The sequence below is a fragment of the Fukomys damarensis genome, unplaced genomic scaffold (assembly GCF_012274545.1).
Source record: "Fukomys damarensis isolate Sample0158 unplaced genomic scaffold, DMR_v1.0_HiC HiC_scaffold_21, whole genome shotgun sequence".
Lineage (NCBI taxonomy): Eukaryota > Metazoa > Chordata > Mammalia > Rodentia > Bathyergidae > Fukomys > Fukomys damarensis.
The window spans coordinates 12,480,260-12,503,706 of NW_022900933.1; the positions used below are offsets into that span (position 1 = coordinate 12,480,260).

The 23,447-nt window shown below is 38.8% G+C and overlaps 2 protein-coding genes across 3 annotated transcripts in view; one reads left to right on the forward strand and one right to left on the reverse strand.

The window, feature by feature from the left end:
- Positions 1–544, reverse strand: part of Erh (ERH mRNA splicing and mitosis factor) — a 15,406-nt gene extending 14,862 nt beyond the window's left edge. Inside the window, exon 1 of the mRNA XM_010645363.2 lies at positions 431–544. Within this exon, the coding sequence (XP_010643665.1) occupies positions 431–433 (3 nt within the window). The 5' untranslated portion in view covers positions 434–544. The remainder of the gene's footprint in view (positions 1–430) is intronic.
- The window catches only part of Slc39a9 (solute carrier family 39 member 9), a 54,987-nt gene continuing 32,080 nt past the window's right edge, over positions 541–23,447 (forward strand). Inside the window, exons 1-2 of one of the 2 annotated variants that reach the window (XM_010645362.3) lie at positions 541–559; positions 19,899–20,007. Coding sequence is in view for 1 of the 2 variants with exons in the window: in XM_010645361.3 (XP_010643663.1) it covers positions 1,564–1,659; positions 19,899–20,007 (205 nt within the window). In the remaining variant the exon portion in view is untranslated. Of the gene's footprint in view, positions 560–708; positions 1,660–19,898; positions 20,008–23,447 lie in introns of those variants that run through there. The other variant, XM_010645361.3, reaches the window with a different exon arrangement.

Sequence of the window (23,447 nt, forward strand, 5' to 3'; positions counted from 1 at the left end):
CCCTTCTGACGAAATGCTACAAAGCCAATAATACGACCCCGCCTGATCCACACTAGGGGTACTGTAAGCGGACGAAATCTCCGTTTCGGGACAAGGTTTGTCAGCTATCCCCCAGCCATTGTTCCTACAGCAGGCTAGAGCATTTCGCGGGAGAGAGTACCGTCCCACGCCACTCTCTATCGAGCAGCGACTAGGAGAAAAGATCTCAGGTCCGTGGCACGCCTTGACCCAGCAAGCAGGCGGATGCGGGTCCGGGGCCTACAGCCAGGCCGCTATCTCGGCGGCGGGAAGGAAAAGGGTCGGCCCACGCGCGGGAGGAGCGGGGAGCAGCAAGCTCGCGCTGGATAGCTGAGGGCGGGAATAAAAGATGTACGAGGAAAGGGTCACCCCAGAGGTTAGGGGCTCCGGTAGCCGCTGAGGCCTTTCTCACCATCGCGCCAAACTCTTTTTGCTGCTGCCACCGCCGACTCCACAAGCCACACACGAGCTCAGCCGCAATGCTGCCAACAGCCAATCTCCACAAGAGAAGCCACCGGAAATCGTCCAAAAGACCATAGAGGTGAGCACACTTCCGGCAGCTAGAGAAGATGCTGGCTCGGTTTCAACCACCTTGGATGAGGGCGATGACTTAGGAAAGGGAAAGCTTTGGCGCGTTAGAAAAATAATTTCTTTCAAGACTGTCTTCTGTATTGTAGTTCTTAGGCACACGCTAAAGTGATCATTAGTTTAGAAAGTGGCCCCCAAACCTCTTTCATTAGCCCTATTCAAAAATGGCAGCGATATGTTTCCCGGGCCACAGGTCGGTTGTAACCCGGAAGTGACTTTCTAAGGCGGGGTCAGGAATAATCCGGAAGTGAGTGTAACGAAGAGGTGCCACTTGGCGGCCATGGCAGCTGTAGTATTGGCGACTCCGGGTCGAGGCCCGGCGAAGTGGAATACCATGGGCAGTAGCGGGTATAGGGCAGAGACAGCTTTATGTCAGTTTAGCTGGTGAATCCCTACGGCCCATCGTTAGAGACCTGCAAGACTCCTTTCCCCAGTCTAGTGTCGGAGGGGAGTGTACTGGGACCTGCGGGCTGGTCCCAGAACTGGGGAGCGGATCAGCTAGCTGCAGGGCCGTCCGAGAAAAACAGGCGCCGAGACTACGCCAAGAGGTTCACTTGGGTTTTTCTTTTTTTCCTGCTACTATCCGAGACGTTGTGTATGTAGCGGAGGAGTGGGCCGTTGTACCACCCTCATTCCGAAGATTGAAGAAATTGCTCATTCGCACAATTTCCCCATCTCTGTTAACCCACGAGAATCCAGTGACTGACATTTAAGAACCCAGGGGCTGGGATCTAAGAGTGCTCAAAGTTTTCTCTGGTGCTAGTGTCAGCAAAAAGGGATCGTTTCCACGTAACATTCAAGAGAAAAGTGCCTCGAGAACACATCTGGTGAAGAGGCCTAAAGAACTGAAAAGTCCATTTGTTCTCTTGGAACCACTGCATGTTTAGAGCATAAACACCTTTTGAAGCGGCTGGAATTTTGAAGTCTGGTGTTGGAGGGTGGATAAAGGAGGGCAGAATGGATGATTTCATCTCCATTAGTCTACTCTCGCTGGCTATGTTAGTGGGATGTTACGTGGCTGGAATCATTCCCTTGGCTGTTAATTTCTCGGAGGTAAGAAATTCTCGATTTTCTGTCAGCTATCTGGAGGGCTGCTAGGAAGTAGTGACAGTTTCAGAGGAAAGCTGCTTTCCTAGTTAATTTCAGCTCTAAAGACTCATTTAAAAAGACTTTTTTTTTTAAAGTTCAAAAGACTTAAGTATAGCGACAAACTTCATATTCGGCTCTAGAAATCTTAACCTGGGGTTAAATCTTAACTCCCCTGAAGACCCTGTAGTATTCTGAATCCCCTGAAATTTGATTTTTTTAAAAATGGGGTTCTGTGCATTTTCCTGAAGAGAGGCACCCTAGCATTTCTGTTGATTCCCAGAGGTTTCAAGGAATCAAGGTACTAGATTGTTATGGAGAGAATTATTATTTTCCCATGTGACCCGAAATCAATATGATAATTTCTTCTTTTGGGAGAATTAAGCATACATTTTTGGGAGTTTTTTTGGTACCGGGGATCGAACTGGAGTCCTTGTGCTTGAGACGCAGGTGGCGGAACCACTAAGCTAAATCCCCAGCACCTCAAGTATACATTTTTAGGGAAAGCAAAGTTTGTTCCTTTGGGGGTACCTATACTACAGTCAGTAATATGACTGTAGTTTAACAAATAAACCAAAAGTTTACCCAAGATAAATCACTTTGTTCTTTGAGGGAGATACTGGGGATTAGACCTAGGGCCTTCGTACTGAGCTACATCTGCTTTCTTATTTATTTTTTGAAACTTTAAGAAAGGATCTTGTTAAATTGCCTTTCGGCTGGTCTCCAATTTGAGATCTTCCCGCCTGAATCACACAGATTATAGGTGAGATTATAGGTGTGTGCCACCACACCCAGCTAATGAAGTTGTTCTTAACTCTCCTCCCCCTTTTCCCCATTAAGTTTATTGGTACATTTGAAGCAAACGATACAGTTACATTTATCATTGGGATCTTGTATCTTTATATGATATATTTCAGTTCTTGTTTTTTCCCCATTCCCCTGCCCTCCCTTCACCCGCTTTACCCTTCCCTATGTACGAAGACTTTTCCATTTTTTCACATTTTTTTTCTTTTCCCTTATTTCCTTTCTCCTCCCCTTCCCACTTCCTTTTTAACTATTTCCTATTTCACACTCCCAGTTATACCATTTGAACCTTATTTACACTATTAGTTTTAAGAGTATAACCTCAGTGTACATCCATTTAGCTATAAAGGTTTCTAGTTTCTCATTCTTTATGGCTTAACTCCTTTTTAAAGAAGCAGAGCATTGGAATGGATATTCTGAAATTGTTTTCAAGTCTTTTTGCATAGAAACGAACTTTTGGTTAATATGTATTGACATTTTGGTTAATTTGATCCATATCATTCCTTAAACAAACATTACTAGAGAATGAAGGCTAGATGAAAATGTTCAATGAAAACATAGGTAGATTTTTTAGATTGTCATAAAGAGTTCACAAAGTGTACAGTGTTCAAAGACTTGGGGAAGAAAAGCTACTACAATTTAGAGGAGAGGAGTTTTCATGAATTTGTCCAAGAGATCAGTAGTAATGCAGGCCCTGTCTCAATGCCAGTCTTTCAAAGAAAATGGGAGGTGTGTGTTAGTCTGAGAAAAAACCTGAAGAAAAGACTTTGCTGATGAAGATAATATCTTGGGGCAGAGAGGAAGGTAAGACTAGGCTTTAGAAATTTGACCAAAACTGGGAAGCCGGCTGCTAGATGGGAGGCTTGAATTGCTGCCCCATTTCTGTTTCCTTTTATATCTTTACCTCTTGGTATCTAATACAAGATTTTAAAAATTATGTGTGTTAAACTTTCTTCACTTAAAAACTCTTTGAGGTATAGATGAGGAAACTGACACTCAAGTAATTTGGGCAAATTCGTGAAGAATATTAGAATCAAGCTGTTTAAATCTCGGTTCTTCTGAGTCAAAGCAGTTCTTGGCCATTCTGGCCATTGCTGTAAAAGTGTGTAGTAGATACACAAGGCAGCCCATCTACAAATTGATTAGAATTTTTTTTTCTTTTTTTGGTACCAGGGATTGAACTTGGGACCTTGTGCTTGTGAGGCAGGCGGTGGAAACACTGAGCCAAATCCCAGGCCCCGGAATATTTGGTTTTATTATCATTATTTTTTGCCTGAAGGTGACAGTTGGGTAGAGCTGAGTAGCAGTGGATGTCACAGTACTCCTTGGCTTGTGAAGCCCACTTCACTCTTTTGGGTTACTTGCCTGCTTAGTACTTTGTGATCCCGCTCTCCTTCCTCTAACATGAACAGATTTTTCCCTAGTGTAACTATAGTAAAATTAGATTGGCATAGGGTCGGGGATGTAACTCAGTGGCACTGCACCTGCCTTGCAAGTGCAAGGTCCTGCCTGCGTTTGATCCCTGGTACCAAAAAAAAAAAAAAAAATTAGATTGACATTGTTGGGCCTGACATTTGTGAGGTTTGGATTGGTTTGTATGTTTAAAGATTTACTGAAGTAATATTTATGAAAAATTATAATTAATTCAAATAAACAACCTGTACAGTTTTTAATGGGGTCTCAGTATGTTGCCTCAAGTGACCCTCCCACCTCAGCCTCCTGAGTAACTGGGTCTATAGGCCTGCCCCACCACTCAGCTAAAACTTCTAATTTCTCTAAAATGTTTAACCGTGATGAATATGTTTATTATTTATCACAAAGGTATACCAATAACATTTTTTAAATGCTTAGAACTTTTCCAATTTCAGTATTTTATCAGACTTTCTGGAATAAGTATTGAACGAGTATTGAGAGACACAGGTATGTGCTACTTTTTTCACTAACAGGAAATATCTACATGAGTGGTGTTATTAACCAGGCCATTAATAAAGATATACCACATCATTTGTGGCTTTCCAAATCGGTAGGTAAGTGGTCTTTTTCCAGCTGTAGGTCTTAAAATGCTATATAAGTCGGCATTCATAGTATTTGTTTGTTCCTTTCCCTTAGTTACTTTCCCTGCCCCTCCCACTTCCCCTTCCCCTTTGCACCTTTTCTTCCAATTTCGCATTATCTATTATATATTTTGATCCTTATTTACATTTTCAGTTTGTCACACTAGAGAAACTATTTGGTATTTAACCATGTGTGTCCTATTGATTTCATTTAAGAGTATGGCCTCAATGTGCATCCATTGTAAGGTAATATTCATTTGTTATTATAGCAGGAGCAATGCCTTTTGAGCCATTAGAATAGAATAAATGTTATATATAACTTAGTAAAAAACATTTTAGAATTCAACTGAAATTTTCCGTCTCCTAGGAACTAAACACTTTCTGGGCTATTACAGACTGATATACTGTATTATGCAACTAGAAAGATTAAACATTTGTAAAAATAACCTCATATAAGAGGGACTTGGGAAGCAGAATTTCTCCCCTTCACTGGCTAAATAACATCCATTTTTAAGGGAATTTAGCTTTTCCCCAGGGATCAGTATTGTAAATAAGTCCAAACAAACCTACTTTTTACAGTTCACTCCTATTTCTATGTTCACTCTTATTTGTATGCTTTATATTCATGGTCTTAATCTTGCTATTGCTTTGTCATTCGATACTTTCTTCAGAATTTCACTTAGGATTAGTCAGATGAACAGTCAAACTATTAATTTTGTTTTTTTTAATTAGGTCTCTGTATGCAGTTCAGTCTGGCTTTGAACTCAAGGCGATCCTTCTGCCTCAGTCTCCTGAGTGGTGGGATTAAAGGCAAGCTCCACCTTGCCTAGCAATTAAACTATTAATTATAGCAGGATCAGTATTTAGAAATGAGTTAAAATCAAATAGTCTGAAATTGCCATAGCAGAATCCACTTGCCTTATCAGGTGTATGTGATACTCCTCACCCCAAAACCAACTTTCTTGATACTTTCATGACTTTCTTCCTTGCTATTGGTTCCAGCAACTCTACCTTTATGGCTAAATGACTTATAAAACAAAGAGAAGAAATCTCTGGTTTTTCAAATGTAATTCTAAATAAATAATTAAGATGCTATTTTTTTCAGCATGTAGGAAGAAAAACTAAAATTTGTAAAGGAAGCCAAAGTATGCTTTCCACAAATGAGGTCTTATCAGGTAGCAGAGTTGAACGCTCAAATTTAACACCATATTTTATTTTTTTAGGTTCAGTTCTACAAAAAGGTTTTTTTGGGGAGGCACTTAATTACAGTGCTACATAATACATAATTAGGTTGAAAACCTACATTCCCTGGTATAACCTCAGATTAGTAGCTGCTCTGACTGATGAATGAAGTTAGATAAAAACAGATAAAGTGGAATTTTAGGTTGACTGCCTGAAGATTATTTTTGTTTTAAATTTTGTTCCAATCCAGGGAAATACATTTATAAAAATGATGAAGCTGAAAACAAAAAAGAAACAAACTATAAGCTCACATTGTTACTAGGTTCAATGTCAGAATTATTCCTATACTTGTAATAATCTGTATGACTATAAAAGTCTGAAGAATGTCAGTTTTCATACTTTTGTTGTTGCAGAACAGTTTTAGTTATAGTGCCATATTTTTCATTGATTATTGTCCAAAAATAGGCAAATGAAAGTAGTGTTCCAGTTAGGATGATTGTAGAAGTTAGTATTAGTAATGCACTAATTTCAGAAAGAACTGTCTGAGACAACGTAGTTCATGTAGATTCTTTTTTTTTTTTTGTGCTGGGGATAGAATTTGGGACCTTGCACTTGAAAGGCAGGCAGCAGAGCCACTGAACTAGATCTCCGGCAAGACATTGTAGTTCAAAGGCAGTGTCATTCCTTAAGTGAGCTGTTTAACATCCTAATCTCTTCCCTTAGCCTTATAGGATTGTTGGGTGAATGAAATGAAATAATATAAGCAGTGCTTAACACTGTCTAAAACACAAAAAGAACTTGCAAATGTTGAGGAGTCTTAGTACTGTACTTATACAAATATTTTGTTAAAATTTTCAGATTTATAACTTTGTTCTGATTGAATCTGTCTTGGGGCAACAGACTTCTAATAATGAATGTGCTCCTCTTTCCCTTTCCCAACACAGAAACTCCTCAGCAGTTTGTCTGGAACCCAGAGGTCTTGTTTTGAGATTGGAGCTCCGATCCACTGTGGATGTTCAGTGATCACTGGGAGAGGCCTGTGCTTTTGCTATAGTCTCCTGGCTTTGTAGTATTTTTCTTAATATTTAACCTCCATTTCTTTGCTATACCTATTGTCATTCTAAGCTTTGTTTCATCCTTTTGCATTTTAAAGTTTTGTGTCGGATTAAAATAACTGATTTATTCATAGTAGGTCTCTTTAGGGGTTTGACTTAACCACTAAATCAAAAGTTTATTCTGTTCGGGTTAGGGATCTAGCTCAGGGATACCACTGCCACCTGCCTTGGAAGCCCAAGGTCCTAAGTTTGATCCCTGGTACCCCCCCAAAATGTTTATTCTGTTTGAGGAACCCATTTGTTTTGTATACTTTCCCTCCGACAATTGGTTCTCTTTGAGGAAGATTTGACAAAGTTATATTTTTCAGGACTTTTGCATTGTCTGGTATAATTATTCTTACTCTGTTATGATAAAGTATTTTTTTGTTTTTGTTTTTTTTTTTACCCATTTCGAATTTCATTTCTAAATTCTAAGATTTTAAACTTTGCAACTTTAGTCAGTTTATTCATATCTGAAAAGCAATCAGTGTTTTGTCCTTTCTTAGATTTGAACTATAGATTATTGTTTCATAAGGATCTTTGGTTGATAAAACTAAATTTAGATAAAAGAAAATCTGTTTTTGGATTGCCTTGTGCATCTGAGCTATCACTAGGTAAAATAGAAGCTGGACATAATCTGACTGGATACTATTTTTCCGAGAAACTTCCTTTTCTCTAGGATGTCATATGGATAAACATAGTTGATTTATCTACATAATAATAATAGTTTATGGAACACTTCCTGACTTTCTGTGTACCAGGCTCTGGGATGCTTTTTCTTTTCCTTTTTTTGTGGTTTGGAGACTCAAACAAAGGGCCTCTCCCATGCTAAGCAGGTGTTCTAGCCCTGAGCTGAGCCTCAGTCAAGATGTGCGTTACTTATCTAATCCTTAGGATGAGACTGAGATACTGGGAAGCCTCAAATTACAAGTCAACAAACTCAAACTTAGAGAGGTCACAGACTTCGGAGAGGTGAGATGTGAAGCTAAATCAGTTTGATTCCTAGTGCCAAGGCAGTTGACTACTGGGTGATACTGCCTTGCCTAATGAGTGTTGTGCAGAGAAGGCATGAAAACATGACCTTTTAGCTCTCTGAATCAGGCGTGTCACTAATGTTTACTTTGCACAGTGTGTCTCAGGCCTTAAGGTTTTGTGTGGCAGACTTGAAACTCCAGAGGCAAAAGTCTCCAAATACTGAAACATGTGAGAAAGAACTGAGTATGTCTCAGCTGCGCTTTAGTACCACCAAGTTGGAATCTGAAGTAATTCACATTTTGAACTATCCACGATTAATTTCATGCTTGACATCTTCATGGTTTATTCAGTCCTAAATTGTGCTGTTGAAGAAGCGACATCCTTTTTAAAGGAAGATACGAAATGGAATCAGAATATTTCTGTGTGTAAAAATCTTAATGTTTTTTGAAGAATTTAGAGAAGACTTTTTTGAATGGTAATGAGATTTAATATCCTTACAACTCAGTTTGGAATTCTAGGTAAATAGTAGTATGGGTGGAATTATAGATTCTTTGATCCTCAGAATAGTAATATTCAGTTTCTAAATATTGAACCTCAGTTTCTATACCTCATTGTATACTACTTTTATTAATTCTTTTTGGTAGTGGGCAAACTTAGGACCTCAGCTTGCTAAACGTGTTCCACCACTTAGCTATACCTCAGCCCTTCATTCATACTTTATGCATTTGACAGAGACAAACTGGGGAAAGAAGATACTAAAAGTAAAAACATAAACAATTCAGTGGGTTTTGTCAAGAAGCATTTAGCATTGATTCTGGTGCTAAGACTACATTGGGCAGATCATAGCTCTTTCATTTACTGGCTGGGAAATTACTAAACTTTCTAGGCCTGTCTCCTCAATTTGTTCAGTGGGGATTAACAGGAGTACCTCCTTCATAGGATTGCTGGGTGGATTAAATGAACTAATATATGTAAATTGATTAAAATAGAACATGTGGCTGGGCATGGTAGTGCACACCTGTGCAGTACTTGGGAGGCTGAAGCAGGAGGGTTGCTGGGAGTCTGAGGCCAGCCAGGGCTACACAGCAATTCCTCATCTCAAAAAAACAAAACAAAATGATAGAGCCTGTGTAGCATGCTAACTTCTTAATAAATGTTAGTTATAGTGGTGATGAAGAAGAATATTCATAGCACCTTTCTTGTAGGGCTTGGCCATCCAAGGAACCTCACTAATCTAAAGGAACAGAAAAGTCATTCATTAGTCGAGCAGCCTGAAGAGTAAGCATTTTATTTGCCTTCGATTGTCCTTGGTTCTCACTTGACTTTGTGTATCTTTTTATGTCATTATTACAGACTAGTGTGCCACTTACCAATGTATTGCCTCTTGGCTCCAAATTTACTCTTATATTGACTGTTTTACAAAAAATGTATCTATGCCCTGTACGTCTTTTTCTTCTGCCAGCTGGCCGGATGTTAAGCCCTGTCAGTAAGAGGGTCCTGGAGAGAAAGTGTAAGAGGAAGGAATTTTCCCTTCTAGTTCTGGTGTTCTTGCTCAGCAGTGCCCAGGCATCTTCTCTGGCACTGACTGCTGTCGCCCGGCAGCCTCCCTTGCCTGGTGCCAGCTCCTGCGGTGCACCCAGCTTCCTAGGTGAGCCTGCAAGTGAGTTCATAGTCTTCAGCCTCCAGGGAGGCTTCCTCCTGCCAGGTTTGAGCAACTCCACTGGCAGCCCCTTGGGTGGTTTTATAGGAGAGCTGCCAGTGAGACGCTTTCTCATGAACAGTTTCCCTGATACCCTGGAGTCCAGACTGCCTCCTGCTTGGTGCCTTTGAAATTTCTCTGTCATTTATTGGGTTCTGGCCATGCCCTCTTCAGCACAGTTTGGATCCCAGCCTTTGTGGAACCTCTTTTTGTGAGTGCATCTCTCAGGCCTAGGGAAGTAGCCAATCCAGGAGCTGATCCTTGCATCTCCTGTTCTTACTGTCTTTAGGGTTCTCTCTCTAGCCACCAGTTCCTTATTACTCTAGTCCCCTGTCAGAGTTATTCTTTAAAGTTACTTTCCCTGTTCAAATTATTTTGTGGCTTCTGTTGATTGGACTCTGATAAAGCTAGGTAAGGAGAAGAGATGAAGGGGATTAAAATGGACTTAAGATATGTACTTGTATCAACTCCACACAAGGAATTAAACATTATGTGCTGAAAGCATGTACTAATAAAAGCACTTAACCCCTGAGGCTGAATAGTGAATCGAGCCTGGAATATGATAAACAGTCCAGGTGGGGCATGGTGGCACACACCTATAGTTCCAGCTACTGAGGAGGCTGAGGCAAGAGGGTCACTTGAACCCAGGATTTCAGGGCCATCCTGGGCAACATAGCAAGACCCTGCCTCTTAAAAAAGAACAAAAAAGATTAAAGTGTCATAATATAGGGCAGCTGTCAGTGCTTCGGAGATGTTAGGGTGTAGTGAGAGTTATGGTGAGATGAAGACCACTTGCTGTTTGACAGTACCAGCCCTGACGTTGCCAAATCTTATTTTTCCAGAACTGGAAATATGGATTTTTATATGAAATCTCCTAAATTTTACACTTTGCCCCCTGATTGACATATCACATCACTATGTGTGCCAAACAGCGCATGCTTGTGAGTTGCTAGTCTGGAATCTCTGGGCAGGACCATGTGATTTCTTAGCTGTCTGTAAACTGGGAACAGCAAACTAGAATTGATGTGCGAGCAAGTGGAGGAAGTAAGACAGCATGACAGTGATTTGGGAAAGCACGGAAAACACTTCCAGGTATTACAGAACCTCAAAGCCCTGCTGTTGAAAACCACTTGGTGAAAGGAAAAACATGCTGACATATGTATCAGGTTCTGTTGGTTGTTTTTTTTTTTTTCCTTTCTTTGTTTTTGGTACTGGGGATGGAACTTGGATCCCTCCGCTTGTGAGGCAGGCAGTGGAACCACTGAGCTAAATCTCGGTCCACTTCTGATGGTTTTTAACAGTAACTTCAGAGAGGAAGAATTCCTACCCTGTTTGTAGATGAGGAAACTGAGCCTCAAGTTTATGAAGTAGTGCAGCCATCATTTTTATAGCCTTTATTTAAATTAATAATATTTTGAAATGCTTGGCTATATAAAATAAAGACCGTTTGTGGAAAATTTAGAAAATTTGATGATGTATAAAAGGAAAATGAAATTATCTTTCTATTCAATCAGACTCACTACTAACATTTTTCTGTGCATTCTTTTTATCTGTTGTTTACTTTTATTTAACTTGGTTGATTATGTGAGATATGTATATTTTTACATTCTCTCTTTTACCTGGTAATCATATTATTACAAACTTATTATAAAGATTTTTAAATGTCTTCAGTGCATTCCATTTTTATGTATTCAAGTTCTTATCATGTTTAGATTGTTTTCAGGGTACTACAGTACTTTGAATGGATATTTTTGTGTCTAAAACTGTGACCAGATTTCAAATTATTTCCTTAGTGGAACAGTGATAAAATCAAAGGACATAAATGTCCTTGAGACGATTCTCTATTGCCAGTTTTTTAAAATGCACTTTTTCTGCCGGGCGTGGTGGCACACGCCTGTAATTTTAGCACTGGAGAGGCTGAGGCAGGAGGATTGCTGTGAGTTTGAGACCAGCCTGGGCTACATAGTGAGTTCCAGGTCAGTCTCAACTACATAGTGAGACCCTGTCTCAAAAAACCAAAACAAACAAAACAAAATGCATTTTTTCTAAGAAATGTAAATAACACTATAGTCTTACAAATATTATCATTGTTCATTTTTAAAACTTTACTAATTTTATAGAGAAAATTTATAGTTTCCTCAGTTCCCTTGGACTCTTTATATATTATAGATGCAGTATTTATTGTCAGTGTTTTCCCATGTTCTTTCCCAGTGGATTTCTTCCTGTTTTGTTTTTGTGGTCACATGGAAGAATCTTATCATTGGATTTCCATTTATGTTTAGGTCTTTTAATTTAGAAACAACTTTATGTAAAAAGAAAAACAAATTAGTCTTACTGTCCAAGATTGGAGAAAGTAGCATTTAATAAAGTACTTGCTCTCGTTACTATCTCCTAGATGTTGAATAACCTTTATGTCACATGAGCTACGAAAGGGGTAGCCTATATGCTCCTGTCCAGATGTCCCTATTGCTCACTTGAGCTGTTATTCAAGCATCTGAGTTTTGTGTTTTTATTCTTACAGAGGAGGTCTCTGAGTTTTGTGTGCATGTAACTGACTATGCTGAGTGTAAGTAATAGCAGCATTTACTCGGTGCTGAGTGTGCTAACAGCTTGTTCCTTTGAGCAGTGTGGTAGTCATGCCTTTTACAGAAAAGAATGCTGAAGCATATGGTGCGATTAAAGATCTTGCCCAGCTTCACAAAACTGCCACGTGGAGCAAAGTGCTTTTGGCCTCCTAGTTTCATGATTAAGAACTTAACAGAATTCAGATCTGAGTTTTCTTTATTACGTGTTAATAGCAGATAATGCAGTGTCTAAACTAGTATTAGGAAGTATTTCCTTCTTGAAGCAGGTTTGTAAGAATGTGGAGAAAACCTCTACTTCCTGAGCAAGAGTTATTCTGTGCCCTGTGATATCTAATCTCTTCAGTATCTAGATCTTTTAAGGAATCAGTCTTGAAATAAGAGATGGGCCTTTGATTTTCTTTTTTAGGAACCTGTGGTTGATGCTTTGGATTCTAAAATGGGCTTGAGTACAGGGGTTGAAATACATTATTTTCAATATCAGACAGAAGCTTTTAAATTTATTTGTGATATTAAGTTGAACCAAATAATTTATTGACTTTCTATGAGCAAGAAAAGGAAAACCATTTAACTACCCTGGTGTTTGCCAAGAAAATTAAAGTGACTTCAAAGCTTTGCACTGATAGTTAATGGCATTGAGTATAGCTGTTGTTTTAATTACTACAGCTGGTCGATCCTTTGGCTCAGTCAGTTCTAAATGAGATAACATAAAATCAGCGGCACTGCACAGATCATGCCTCTCTTGAGGAAATATTTCATTACCCTGACAGAAACTATTGCTTTGGGAACCCTCTTTTCATCTGGAGCTACACTTTGAATTTATAGTTTTTCATTTAAATTTAACGTTAATGATTTACCATAGGCAAAGAAGAGAACCTGCCAACATTTTGTTGGCACTGATAGACACGATTCGAGGCTGAACCCCGAGTTGTGAAGTTGTGTGAAGGATACAGCTATATAAATAATACAGAGCCAATTTCCAGGCTCAGCACAGATCAGAGTGAGTCTAACATGATTTAGATAGTTCAGAAAAAAGGTTTTTTGAAATAAAAATTGGAATTGTAGCCCACGGCAGTGAAGCTTATTTCTGACTGCTGGTTCTTCTTTTCAAGTGTCACCTCTGCAATATTGGTCACCATCAAAAGGCTTGTAGACATTCATCAAGCTGATAGCAGTTTTGTAGGACAATCTTTATATTGCTTTGCTGAACTTTGAAACAGTGACTGAACAAGGTTTTAAGCTTCCTTGGGAAAAGATAGATGTCATTGAAGATACATTAATGAGACAAATGTCAGTAAATGCTTCCCCTTTACTATGATGGCATTCCATTATGGTCCTTTATTAAATGTACCTTGAGCCATATCACACATTCTGAATCAACTAATCAATTAAAACTCTTGATATAGTTACACTTATAAGGAATATGTTAGGACAGTTTCCCAGCACAAGTATTCTAAAGATGTTCCACTGGCCAGGCCTAGCAGTATACGCTTGTGATCCCAGCATTTGGGAGACTGAGGCAGGATGAATTTGAGATCTTTGAAAAAAAGCAATTCCACTGCATCAATGAATTTGTTTATATCAGATCCTATAAAGTAGCAGCTACTAAGTCTTCAGTATCTTGCATGGTGCTGGGCATTTCATTCTTTCAGTAAGGGAGAAACTTTGATGTGCTAGATACCATCCTACAAATTGAGCACTAATCACTAAATTATTCTGTCAGTTTGCAGGGAAAGGGATAAATAATAAACATAGTGTTAGGTGGATGTTTAACTTCATTTGGTTAGTTGATGTGCTTTATTTGATTTCTAACAACTAAAAATATACTTCACACTGCTTTCTTCTAAGGAAAAATTACAGAACTAGATGTTTCACTCAGGTTCACCTTGCTGATCTCTTCCTACAGATTCACATTCTTTGTTTCTGAATTTTTAATAGTATATATAATATAATAGGGTCTCACTATGTAGTCCAGGTTGGCCTCAAACTTGTGGCAGTCTTCCTGCCTCAGCCTCCAAAGTGCTGAGTTGACAGACCTCCGCTACCGTGCTTGGCCTTGTTATAGTTCTTCAACTTGGATTTTATGATAACTTTGATGACTAATTTTCTTTTTCTCTTTGTTGTTTGTTTGTTTAGGTAAGGTATTGAAGGTTCAACCCAGGGCCTCATACTAAGCAAATACCATCCTCTGCCTCTTCTCTTTATATTGCTTTGAAATAGGGTTTCACTAAGTTGCCCAGGCTGGCCTCGAGCTTGCAGACCTCCTGCTTGAGCCTCTCTCATAGCTGAGATTACTGGGCTGGTTTCCTTGTTAAAGTATGTATCTTGTGTTAAAAGATTAATAAGAACCTTTACTGTGTCTTCCTAAAAATGAAACAAACTTTTGTTCATATTCCTTCAGTAGAGAGCATTTAATTGTTCACCTATGATTAACCTAAGGATGTAATGTCATGAGTACGAGCTTTCAGGATTTATTGTGATTTTTTTTTGGTAATGAGTATTAGCTGCACAGAGACCCAGCTATTTTCTGTCTTGCTAGGACTTTTGGGGATTTTTATAAAATTTCTACCGCAGCACATAATATCAAGAATTTGACCCATAGAAATAAGTAAGTGGAATTATGGGTAATTTCATTCTTTATCATTTTGTTTGTTTGTTTTTTGAGACAGGGTCTCATTATGTAGTTGAGACTGACATGGAACTCACTATGTAGCCCAGGCTGGTCTCAAACTCACAGTGATCCTCCTGCCTCAGCCTCCCGAGTGCTGGGATTACAGGCATGTGCCACCACGCCCGGCTTAAATTTAATAGTTCCAAAATGAATCCTTTGGAGCCCCAGGCAAAACAAGTTAGTACCCAGGTCAGTTAGTTGTTAAAAGATAAATATGTAAACTCAGCATGGTGATACACACCAGTAATCCCAGCATTCTGGGAGGCTGAGGCGGGAGGAGCCCAAGTTCAAGTCCAGACTGAGCAATTAAGTGTCTTGGCAAGACCCTGTCTCAGAATAAAAGAGGGCAAAGGATATAGTTCAGTGTGAAGGCCTTGAGTTCAATTCCTAGTACTGAAAAAAAATTTTATAGAGTGAAATGTATAGATCTTACTATAATTTGGTCAATTTTAGCAGATGTATGCAGAGGTAATTCACACCCCAGTCAAGATTTAGGGAATTTCTGTCATCTGAGATTGCTTAACCTGATTCCTCCCACTTGAGATTGGACTTTTATGTCACTAACTACATGAGGAAATGAGTGGTGTTCACATTCAGGGTCAGTCCACGGCTCATAGTTCACTTGGCACCTCCAGCTGCTTTGTGATGCTCTTTATGGAATCACACAGGGCAGTCACTTTTCTGATTTCTGTCACCGTGCATTACTTTAGCCTGTTTTCCATCTTCATATAAATGGACTAATAGTGCATACTTGTTTTATGCAAGTATTCTTTCAAACATCAGGAAAATGTTTTAGGGATTCATTCACGTTGTAGATAGCAGTAGTTTATGCCTTGTTATCAGTATTGATAAAGCCTCTATGAATAGTAAGAAACTGTCGATTTTCCAAAGTAGTTGCAGCATTTTATCCTGCCGGTAGTGTGTGAGGGTTTCCCCTGCTCTGAAACTTGTAATTAGTGTTTCCAAGTTTTCTTTTTTCTGTTTTTTTGGTACTGGGAGTCAAATTCAGGACCTTGTGCTTGCCAGGCAGGCAGGGCACCGCTGAGCTACGGGGCACCACTGAGCTACACCCCTGGCCCTGTTGCCAGGCCATTTTAAGTGGGTGTGAAAAAGTGCCTCACATAGTTTTAGTTTGTTTTTTCTGTCGACTAAATGTTGAGCGCCTTTTTGTGGCTATTCATATATATATATATATATATAAGTGGGTGTGAAAAAGTGCCTCACATAGTTTTAGTTTGTTTTTTCTGTCGACTAAATGTTGAGCGCCTTTTTGTGGCTATTCATATATCTTTTTGAGGTATCTGTTCAGTATTTTATCCATATTTTGGGGGCTGTTTGTCTCTTGTTACTGAGTTGTAGAAGTTCTTTATGTTTCAACTATGTCTTCTGTCAGTGCCTTAGATTGGGTTCCCTACAAAACCCACTCTGAGGAGAACTCAAGTGGGGCGTGCTCTTGGGAACAATCCCTGTAAGACAAAGGTCATATATCTTTTTGAGGTATCTGTTCAGTATTTTATCCATATTTTGGGGGCTGTTTGTCTCTTGTTACTGAGTTGTAGAAGTTCTTTATGTTTCAACTATGTCTTCTGTCAGTGCCTTAGATTGGGTTCCCTACAAAACCCACTCTGAGGAGAACTCAAGTGGGGCGTGCTCTTGGGAACAATCCCTGTAAGACAAAGGGCAGGAGTGAAGCAGGTGGGGAAGGCAGGGTGTAATTCAATTAGAGTAGAGACCCCAGCTCACCTCAAAGGAGACACTGAGGCCAGATGGCTCTTCTCTGATATCCTGAATTTTGAGGCAAGGAGGTCTGGCTTCACACCTCCCTCCACACTGCCGTAAAGGGGTTAGTTACCCTTGCTGACTGCCCTGAGGGAAGATGTATAATCTCAAGTTAGTCATTTGCCTTGGGCTGATCAGCGTCAGCTCCTCAGAGGGACTCAGCTATGAGCCGTCAGTAGACAACACCCCCAGTGGCTTGGGGATCTGGTGTCTCCGACCTGAAGGGGACTGAAGTGGGCGGTACCATCACAGAATTCACCACAGATACGTGTATGCCCATGATAGATGTGTGTGTGTATGTAAGCATACTTCTGTATGTGTATATAGAGATATGTGTGTATATACATGTGGGTATGTATAGGTATATATATATATATAGGTAGGGATATATAGGTATACATGCATATACACAAATATATGTGTAGGTCTATGTAGATTTTTTTCCTTTCACTGTATAGCTTCTCTATTCATTTTCTTAATGGGCAAGAAAACATATTTAATGTTGAATTTTTTTCTTTTATGGTTTGCATGTTTTTGTGTCCTTGCTGCAAAATTTGGGCCAAAATTGCAGATATTCTCCTAGGTTTTTTTTTTTTCTAAAAACTTTTGAGTTTTTGGTCTTACATTTCATTAAGAATTAACTTTTGTGCATGGTGTGAGCTACCACCTAAATAATTCTTGAAAGCAATCAGCTCTTACTGTTCTTGGTGTCTCCCTCATCACTTCTCTGCTTAATTTGCCAAGCAGAGTCTCATGTCTGTTTCCCAGGGTAGTGCAGAGTCAAAATGCTGACAAGATAGTTTTCTCTTGTAGTCTGTTCTTTAGTTTAAATTGTGGCATTAAGAAACCAATTCCCGCTGGGGATTTAGCTTGGTGGTTCTGCCTGCTTCATAAGTGCAAGGTCCGGAGTTCAATCCTGGCACCAAAAAACAAAACAAAAAAACCAATTCCCCCAAAGGAGGTAGCATAGTTGGTTAAGTTTAGTTTGACCCTGACTTTTGTACTTTTTTGGGAATAATACTTCACATTTATGAATTTTTAAAAAAGATAACTTCTATGAATTGGTTAGGGAGACTGAAGAAAAGAGTAATTACCATGTCACCTTCTACACAGAACTTTGCATCTTCTTTGTGTTCTTGTTCTAACAGTTTGTCTTAAATGAACACTGATTAGCAATGTTTTGGGGTCATTTAGTAACTTAGGCAAAGAACTGTAGAGTAACTCAGTGAACGGTGATTAAACAGTGATGGAGCAGCACTTGCTGTCTGCTTCCAAGATGCTTCAGTCGCTTTCTTATGTTGCCTCCCATCTTCACAAGATGTGCAGAAGTGCTGTGGTTTTACAAAAGAAAGTTTGAGATACTGAATTGTTAATTGATCAGGTCATGGGTTCAGTTGTGTCTCCTCAGCCAGTGTGCAGCCACCGGCCACATCTGGAACACTGTGTCACAGTGGCTGATGGTGTGTGTCAGGAGGCCTGCCCTTGGCCTGGTGTTGACACGGTTGCTATAGTTTCCCATTTTTCTTTTTGAGACAGGGTCTCACTGTGTAGTTCAGATTGCTCTGAAACTCACTAGGTAGCCCAGGCTGGTCTCGAACTCGCAGCAGTCCTCCTGCCTCAGCCTCCTGAGTGCCTGGATTATAGGTGTGCACCCCCACGCCTGGCCAGTTTCCCATTTTTCATCAGACACAGTGAGATGTAGGTTTCTACCACTGCCATCACCCTGCCCTTAAACAAGGAGGGCATAAGGTTTCAACCATTTCCCATACAGACAGCATTTAGGAAGGCTGGTTGGGTCCCTACTATCACAATGGGGAGTTCAGTAGAATATCCAAAATAATGCAGTTCCTGTTACTTTGCTAATATCAAGGAAACAGAAATGGAAAGATGAACTACATTATATGCCATGTTTTCGTAAGTAAACACATAATTACCCCCTTGCACTTTTGCTTTGTGATGTGGGGATCAAACCAGGGCCTTATGCATGCTGAAAATGCCTTCCCACTGAGCTATACACCGTCTTCTCCACTTTGTACTTCCTAAGATCATTTTTCATACTTTTAAGATCCCAGAAAGCCACGTTAGAGTACAGTATTGCTTCCAGGAACTTTGAACCCTAAGCTTGTATTTTGTTTGACAAGAGGCAGTCTGTCAAAGAAACCAAGATAAAAAGAACACAATTGAGATTAGGTTGGATTAAAACCATAGAACAATTTTAGTATTGACTTTTAAACCCTTTTTTTTTTTCCTTTTTTTGGTACTGGGGATTGAACTTGGGTCCTTGCGCTTGCAAGGCAGGCCACTGAACCGCTGAGCTAAATCCCTGGCCCATTAAACTCATTTCTAATCCTATGAATAATACATATTCATTGTAGATAAATTACTTCATAAATTATATATATTACATGCTATATGTTTATAAAAGTAAAACATGTATATTTAATGTATACTATACTTTTTCCATTTTATGTATACTTTTTTGTAAATAGGATATTATTAATACATATTGTTTGCCATAAGCTTTTCCCTTATATCAGTACGTCATGGCTTTCTGTATCCATAAATAGATGCTATAATGTACCGTAATTTTTCATGACTGTGCTATGATACGATGATGAAATGTTATAGTTTATTTAGCTAAACTCCTTTTTTGAACATTTAGGTTATCTTAAGTTTGCACTCTTAATAAATGTCATGGTCATTTTTGCTAAATTCTTAAGATAAATTTCTAGAATTAAAATTTCTTAATCACAGAATTACATTTTTTTTAAACATGGGGGCAGGAGTAGTTGTAGTAGAAGGTAGAGGGGGAGAGAGGGGAAGGAGGAGAGCATATAAGCAAGAATTCACATTTTTGAGGCTTTAAATCTAAATAATTAAACAGTGCCCCAGGTAAGTCAGTAATGGTGAACCTTTTAGAGCTTTCAGCCAGCTGTGGCACAAGTTAATAAGTTCATCACCAGTGAGATAGGTTATAGCAATTCACATTCCTTCTAGTGTTAGACAAGTGTATTCTTCTTTCCCTTTCATGGGTTGTAGACATTTTCCTCCATCGTTGTCATCTCACTTTTTTTTTTAAAGTTATGATCTTTCTATGTTGCCTAAGCTGTCCTTGAACTCCTGAGCTCAAGGAGTCCTCCTGCCTCAGCCTCATGAGTAGCTGGCAGTATAGGCATGCTCCCCCGTGCCCAGCTACTCAGCTTTTTTATTTGGTATTAACTACTGACAATGCTGACCATTTTCATGTTTATTAGCTGTTGTAGCTATTGATTATAAATACAGAACTCATTGTATAATAGATACTTCAGAAATTGTTTCCTGTTCATTAATCAGCCTTTTCAGTGGTTTCTTCTGTTTTCTTTCCAGGAGCGACTGAAGCTGGTGACTGTTTTGGGTGCTGGCCTGCTCTGTGGAACTGCCCTGGCGGTCATCGTGCCTGAAGGAGTACATGCACTTTATGAAGATATTCTGGAGGGTGAGAGAGAGAAGAGCCTTATTTGAGATATGCTACTGGAGGGTTGTCAGGCAAAGGTAGCTTAGTGGTATTTTAGATCTTCTTATACTTTGGACATTGAACACATCCTTAGCAGTTCAATTCATGAATACTGTTTATTTATAATAACAAATAAATTCTTCTAGTCATTTTAATTATAACAGTTCTTTTATAATGCCCACTCAGAAACCCCCCAATTCTACATGATAGGGCTTTTAGCTTTAGTGTTCTTTAATTAAGAATATATGTAGATAAACTTTGTAGATAATTAGTGAGGACCCAGTTAGTAAGAACAATTACAAAATTAAAGAGGCCTTTCCTTACCCCAACACTGAGTGGAGAGAACAGTACCTGGGAGAGGGTAAGTGCTCAGTGGGCATCTTGGTTCACTCACCACTTCCGTGATTTGGTCTTTCATGGTAGGTTGAGAGTCTGCTTGTTTCACATTTGTGATTTAGCAAAACTGGTTACTGAATGTCATGAAATTTTACAGTTACCTGTGAAAGATTGAAACCACAACTGTTAAATCAGGAAACTGAACCCTCAAATGCCAGTATCTGCTAGGCTTTAAAAATAGCGTGAAGCGGGCTGGGGATTTAGCTCAGTGTTGCCACCACCTGCTTGCAAGCCCAAGGACCCAAGTTTGATCCCCATTACAAAAAAAAAAGTGTGAAGGGGTAGGCACCTTCTAGACTTCTTGCTAAGGACAGTATAATAAACACTTTCTCAGATCTTAGTAAAGAAAAAGAACTACATCCTTTATCTACAGTGATGGTACTCTTATTCCTGGAGTATAAATATGAGCATAGTGGTATTTTGTGGGCGAAGCAGTGGCAGATGTTATATATGAAGACTGTGGGCATCTTACTGAGTGCTAAGATTACAGGCATGCACTGCCATGTCTGGCTGGTATGGGAGTCATACTGAAAAACAGTACAGGGACCAAGAATTGGTTAGCTATAGAGGAAGCAATCCGAAGTCAGGATGCCTGAAGCATTGTTTTCTCCTTTTTTTGGTTATATATCCTACCGTGGGGAAAAATAATTTACATCACTATTGTACTGATTCACTGTGCATGTTATAAAACATTCCTAAAACAGAAAAATTTTGAAGTCTGAAATTTAAAAATATACAGATCAGTATTTTCATATTCTGTGGATCCACTTGAATTTTTCTGGGATATGATTATTCTACTGTAGAAATTACTATACTTGTGTTCTAGAAAACATTTAGAACATACTTGAATAGATGATTCAAAATGTTTCTACTTGACTTTGGAACTAAGAAAGAATTAAGGGTGTTGGTTATTTTCTATACTTGTCTGATAATGAAAATTCCCTGGGGGAGGGATGGCTTTACAAATACAGTTTCTTGGCCTCCAACCTGGACTACTGAATCAGAGTCTCCAAGGAAGTAACCTGGGAATATGTATTTTAACAAGTTATCTGTGATTCTTACCGGTCAAGTTCAGGAAACTCTCTAATAGAGGAATGAACTACTTCAGGTATAGTTTGGTGTGTGTGTGTGTGTGTGTGTGTGTGTTTTAATAATAATGTGAAATATAATTCAGACACCGTATTCCAGGTATAGTGTTAAGGTTTAATTTAGCTACTATGTGTCAGGTTGCATTCCTTTATTTTTTGTTTTCCTGTTTTGGCCTAAAATAATTTTGTGGATTCATTTGCAAACAGATTACAAAATGCTTAATGAATCTGCTTTTCTAAAAATAAGCATATTAGGGCTGAGGATACAGCTTAGTGGCACCACAGCTTACTGGCAAGCACAAGGTCCTGAGTTCGATTCCTGGTATCAAAAAAGTATATATTAGTCTTTCACCTTTCATCATAGATTAGCTTGTAGCTCTGAGTCATCATTTAATGCATGTTTGTTTGTTCATACTGGAGATTTGAACCCATCATGCTTTACCACTGGGAAAGATCCTAGCCTTTTTTTTTTTAATTTTGAGATAGGATCTCATTGACTTGTCCAGCCTGGTCTTACTTGAGATCCTCCTGCCTCAACCTCCCAGGTAGCTGAGATTACAGACATGAGCTACCATGCCTAGCCTATCATTTAAATTTTTAAAAATTATTTTCACAGGGATTTATCTCAGATGCACTGTGCCTACCTTGCAAGCACAAGGTCCTGAGTTGATCCCTGGTACCAAATATATATATATATATTACTTTCACTTATATGTTTTACTTTTACTCTTTTGATATAGGTATACATGAGTTTTAACAAATGCATAGAGTCATATTTTACCACTGTGATCAAAACAGAAAATAATTCGGTCACTAAAGCACCCCTCATACAGAGTATTCCCTCATGCTATTCTTTTGTAGTTATGACAAAACGATTTTTCCTTCACTTCCAACTCTTGGCAGCCAAACCTCTTCTCTATTGTCATAGTTTTGCCTTTTCGGAATGCCATATAAATGAAATCATGTAACCTTTGGGTATGGCTTTTATCACAGCATAATATATTTGAGAATCATCACATTCTCTATCAGTAGTTTGTGCCTTTTTATTTCTGAGTAGTGTTTTGTTGTCTGATGAACTGTATTTGTCTTTTCCTTCAGCAGTTGGAAGACATAGGGGTTATTTCCAGTTTTGGTGATTATGAGTTGAGTTACTATTAACATTTAGGTACAGGTTTTTGTATGAATGAGTTTTACTTCTCTTCCATAAATACTTAGAGTTGGATTGCTAGGTCATATGGAAAGTATATGTTTAATTTTATAAGAAGTAGACAAACACTTTTCCAGGGGCAGTACCATTTTGCATTTAGAGTTTTTGTTTGTTTGTTTTGGTTTTTTATTTTTAGCATAATAGGTGAGTCATGGTATCTCAATTTGATTTTGCCTATTTTAAAAATTGGGTTTTCTCATTGACCTTTGGTAGTTCTTTATCAGATAGGTGTTCTATAAATATTTTCTCCTCATCTGTTCATTGTCTTAGCAGTATCTTTCATGCATCAGTTTTTATTTTTTTAAAAAAATCTTACTGAGTTTATTGGTGCTTTTTAGGTGTACAGTACAGTTACATTCATCATTGGGATCTTGTACCTTTAAGTGACAGATCTTAGTTCTCATTTTTTTCCCCATATGGCTGCCCTCCCTTAATCCCCTCCACCCTCCCCTATTTACAAAGATTTTGTTTCTGTTTTTCCTCTCAGCAGTTTTTAATTCTGATGAAGTTAAATTTGTCATTTTTCTCATGGGTGAATTATGCTTTTGATATTTTATCTAAACTCTGCACCCAAATTCACAAAGATCTTTTCTTCTACAATTTTTATAATTTTTAGGTTTTATATTTAGCTCTATAGCCCACTGTGATGTAATTTTGAACACAGTATGAAGGTTTTTTTGTGCATAGGGATGGATGTTCAGTAGTTCCAAAACAATTTGTGGAAAAAGCAC